Genomic DNA, 4,957 nt, shown 5'->3' on the forward strand with positions numbered 1-4,957 from the left:
GGCTGGTCTTTGCCCCCTTTCCCTTCTCCCCGGCCCTTAGATGATCGCAGTGCAGTCTCATCAGCCACCTTTCCACCACCAAGGCCAATGACTCGGCCCGGACCCTCTCAACTCTTGTGCTACACTTTCCATGACGTCTGTCTATGAACTTCTCCTGTGCACTGGGCTCTTCCCCCTGGTCCGCCCAGCCTGCTGCACCAGGTCCTGATGGGAGGTGCACACTGGGCAGGGCTTTTGTCCTGTGTCCCAGACACAGACCTCCAGCAGACTGGAGGGAGGGGCTAGGGCGCAGGGCAGAGTCAGGGGCCTCATGACAGTCTGGGGCTGATGGGAGTCCCTCTGAGCCCAGCGGGAGGGCTGTGGGTCTGGTAAGAGTCAGAATGGATAGCTTGGAGGAGAAGCGGGATGTGACCAGAATGGTGCCCTGACATCCGATGTCCTTCACGGGAGGGTGGGTTGTTTCATGAGCTGTCATTAAGTTTCTAAATGAAGACGTGTTACCTTCTAAGGACATGCAAAGTAGAGCCAATGCCACTCACAGTGTGGGGCATGGAGGCTGGTGGCAACGTGAAGGCTCAGGTTTGTCTACAGGTCTCAGGTGCCCAAACAGAGTAGAAAGTTTATTCTAAAAGCGAGTTAACATTGGCCTATTTTTAGATCACAGGGAGTACAGTTAGGTTTGGTTTATTTGCCTCCACACTGATTCATAACAGTTAGTACCTTAAGCCTTTTAAGATTTAACACGATGAGTTTCTTTTGTTCCCCTGGAGGATTGTCTGTATACACACAGCTCGGCGCACTTTCCTTGCTGCACAGACTGGGCCTGAGCACGGCGCTCTGTCTTTAGTTCCCGTTTAGAGCAGCTGGCCTGTTTGGTATGAGGTGACATGGAAGACACCTTGTGGTCTTGGTCCTCTGTGTCCCAGGAGCACTGTCACCTCACAAAGATGGCGCACGGGTCTTACCTCCCTCTATCTGAGAGGCAGTCCACTGAGGATGACCATCGTCCCCACCTTACAGGTGGAGACTTGGGCTCCTACCGGGGGACGTGTGGAGAGTGAAACATTTATGTCACATGTGCCAAGTGAAGAGAAAGTCCGTGATGGAGGAGGTAACAGGTTAAAATGGCAGCGTTGTGACGGTGGCATGGGCATGGCAGCAACTGGGGAGAAAGCTGCTCTAATCTCACATGAACAGGAAGGATGAGAATGGGGCCTGGCGCACTGCACACGCAGCCCCAGATCTCCTGGAGAGACCGTGCCTGGAAGAGAGCAGGGCGGCCTTTGGAGGCTGGGAGAGGTCCGTGTCCCTTAGGCAGGTCAACTCTCTTTCTTGGTCTCGTTTCCTCATCTTTGAAGTGAATTAAGTGACCTGTGCTGGTCTCATTTCAGTCCGACTTGTGTAGGGTAACATACTTGACTACCATAGTCATATGTAGACCTCGGTTTAACCCTGTGTGGGATGGTAGTGGCAGACACGTATAGGCACACACAGATAGATGCACACACACATGTACATGTACATATAGGTACACATCACTCACTTATACACATGCACATGTACATACATATACATGCCCACACACATCATACAGATGTACATATAGGTACACATGCATGGAAACCCATATAGGCATGTGTGCAAGTGCATACACATTTACATGGAATGTAAGTACATGACACACATCCATGGACTCAGGTACAACCACACATATAGGCTCACACATGTACACACATAATATGTACATGGAGAGACATACATGTACAGGCAACCACACACACATGCACAATTGTACACACATATATGACATGCACACACATGTCCGAATACATGGGCACACATGTACATACATGTATATATACTGTACATGTTTCCAGGCACAAGTACACAATACACACATGTATGCACTCACAAGCTCATATATGTAAACATATGCACAACATACATTGTCAAGGACACACCTGTAAATGCATGCACGCACACATCTGCACACATCTGCACACATCTACACACATGTACACACATGCCCACGGAGAATTTGGCAACGCAGCCCACGTGGGAAGATGGAGGACAACCACCCAATGACACTCTTCCAATGCCAAGACAAGAGGACATCTGCCCCTCTGGGTGTTTCCACTACAGCTCACCTGTCCCACCTGTGTATTAACAAGCGTGTCCTCTTACAGGCTGGCAGTCTGAGCAATGGGCGACTGGAGCCTTCTGGGGAGACTATTGGATGCCGCACAGGAGCACTCCACGGTCATCGGCAAGGTCTGGCTGACAGTCCTGTTCATCTTCAGAATCCTGTTGCTGGGGGCTGGTGTGGAGGACGTGTGGGGAGACGAGCAGTCAGACTTCACCTGCAACACGCAGCAGCCGGGCTGCGAGAACGTCTGCTACGACAAGGCCTTCCCCATCTCCCACACCCGCTTCTGGGTGCTCCAGATAATCTTCGTGTCCACGCCCACCCTCATCTACCTGGGGCACGTGCTGCATATCGTGCGCAGGGAACAGAAGAAGAAAGAGAGGGAAGAGCAGCTGAAGGGAGACAGTGACCACGGCCAGGACAGGCCCCCAGCACGGGATGACCGGGGCAAGGTCCGCATTTCCGGGGCCTTGCTCAGGACCTACATCTTCAGCATCATCTTTAAAACACTGTTTGAGGTGGGCTTCATCGTCGGTCAGTACTACCTGTATGGCTTTCAGCTGAAGCCACTCTACCGCTGTGACCGGTCGCCCTGCCCCAACACCGTGGACTGCTTCATCTCCAGGCCCACGGAGAAGACCATCTTCATCATCTTCATGCTGGCCGTGGCCAGCCTGTCCCTCCTTCTCAATGTGCTGGAGCTCTACCACCTTGGCTGGAAGAAGCTTAAAAAAGGCATACCAAACCCTGTTAGTCCAGACGCCCCTGAATTCAGGATGAGGGCCACAAAACCGGGGGGTGGGAGCCCACCCTCCTCCCAGTAGTGTCCAGCCACCGGTACCATCATCCAGTCAGCTCTGCATACTCTGTGAAAAAAGGTCACACGTGACTACATTCACAGAGCCCAAGTCCATTTATTAAATTCTAAGTCATTTTGATGGAACCAGTCACTTTCTCTTGTTTAAACTTTATTTTACTGTGTTATTCTTTATTTCCATAAAATTGACAAAAAAAGATATCTTAACTTTGAAAAGAAAAGAGAAAGAGACAAAAAAATTAAAAGAACAAACCAGAATATTCTGATATTCCCTGGCTTTCTTTGATCTTTAAATAAGTGCTAGCTGATGGATTTCTCATACAGATCACCTAGACTAAGAACTATGAATACAATTCATACATCCTTTAAAAAATTAATCTAATAAGATTACATTTTTTTTAGTTTAGCACCCCCCTTATCACTCTCTTTAAAGTATTACTGAATAAAATCCTTTTTCTGAAGCTTTTTCTTTTAAGTTCTTTCTTCTGCCATATGTAACAACTCCTTAAAAAGTCTAATGCATTAAAATTACAGGAACTTTAAATTTCTTGTTTATATATTCCAATATCGTCCACAAAGTCAAATGCTCTTAACTACAAGTCTAAAATTAATTACACAGCTTGCACAGAGTTAAAACCTGTTTTGCCAGATGCCCTAATATGTCAGACTCTCCTAAAGCTGACGAACTTATTACCTTTCCAGTATTCTGAGAGGTAACCTAACAGAACACAGGTGCGGGAGGCCTGGGGTCAGGTTAAGGAAGGATTGACCCCAAAAGACACCAGGAAACGGATCCGTGAGATGACTGTTTGTATCTCAACTGTGTTAGTGGAGACACAGTGTAGACAGTTTTCAAAATTTATTAACTGCGACTTAAAATACATTTATTTTATCGTGTTACTTACAAGCCAGCAAAGTTGCTTGAAAAGGAAATATGTGTGTGTGCATGTATATGCATAAGTACACACATGTATATGCTCGCTGGATACAAAACTGAAACTTAACACAAAGTACTGAATGTTCAGTTTGATTTACTTGATCATCCTACATTTAATGAGCGTGTATTACAGTTGAGATCCGGTCTGAGACTAAGCGGAGGAAGCAGAGGGGTCAGTAAAGGTTCTCCACCAAGGGGTGAAAAGGCAGAGAAGTAAAAAGGAAGATGACACTTGAATTTCACCCCGTTTGGACTAGCTGCCACAAGATCTGCTGGTGGGCCTGGTGGGGACTGGGATCCCACCTCACCTCTGTGCCTGGGGGACGATCCCTGTGTAGGTGACACTACCCAGAGGGAGGGTCTTAGCTCCTTGGCGCTGCTGTAACAAATCACCACAGATTCAGTGGCCTAAAGCAACATGATCTCTCCTCAGCCAGTTGTGGGGGCAGGTGGCTGCGGTCAGGGTCACTGGGCTGAAGTCCAGCTGTGTTGGCAAGGCTGATTCCTTCCCGGCCCCCGAGAGGACACCCTCCTCTACCACTTCTGGAGGCGGTAGCCTTCCCTGCTCCTGGCCACATCATTGCAGTCAACGTCCACTTCTGTGGTCACATCACCTCCCCTGTGTGACTGTCAAATGTCCCTCTGTCCCCTCTTACAAGGGCACGGGTGGTTACATTTAGGGCACACCGGTCACCCAGGATCACCTCCCCATCCCACCATCCTCAACTTAGTCACTTCTTCTAAGTCCCTGTGGCCATATCAGGTCTCCTTCTCAAGTGCCAGGGACTAGGATGTGACGTCATGGGGGGCGGTAGTCAGCCCAGCACTGAGGAGTCGGTAGTTTGGACGGAGAAGCACTTTTCATGCCCTGCCTTACAGCCGTGTGCTCGGGCCAGTCCTTCCTGCCCACTCATGTGCACAGTGTGATGCCAATGCAGGTGTGACGTTAGGACAGGTGACAGCTCAGAAGGGACTGAACTAGCTCACCCAATCCAGTGCACAGATGGCGTGGCATAAATGAAATGTTACTGGAAGCACAACTTTTAAAAGGGAGGGT

At 49.0% G+C, this 4,957-nt stretch overlaps 1 protein-coding gene across 1 annotated transcript; it reads left to right on the forward strand.

Moving 5' to 3' along the window:
* The first annotated feature begins 2,202 nt into the window (after nt 1-2,202).
* On the forward strand, nt 2,203-2,970 carry LOC109439754 (gap junction alpha-3 protein). The gene has a single exon (XM_019720003.2). The coding sequence runs from the start codon at nt 2,203-2,205 to the stop codon at nt 2,968-2,970; it is 768 nt and encodes a 255-aa protein (XP_019575562.2).
* Nucleotides 2,971-4,957: the final 1,987 nt, after the last annotated feature.

Source organism: Rhinolophus sinicus, linkage group LG04 (assembly GCF_036562045.2).
Source record: "Rhinolophus sinicus isolate RSC01 linkage group LG04, ASM3656204v1, whole genome shotgun sequence".
Taxonomy (NCBI): domain Eukaryota; kingdom Metazoa; phylum Chordata; class Mammalia; order Chiroptera; family Rhinolophidae; genus Rhinolophus; species Rhinolophus sinicus.

Excerpts from the sequence above, each read along its gene's own strand:
- LOC109439754 (XM_019720003.2), top strand. The coding sequence starts at position 2,203 with ATGGGCGACTGGAGCCTTCTGGGGAGACTATTGGATGCCGCACAGGAG.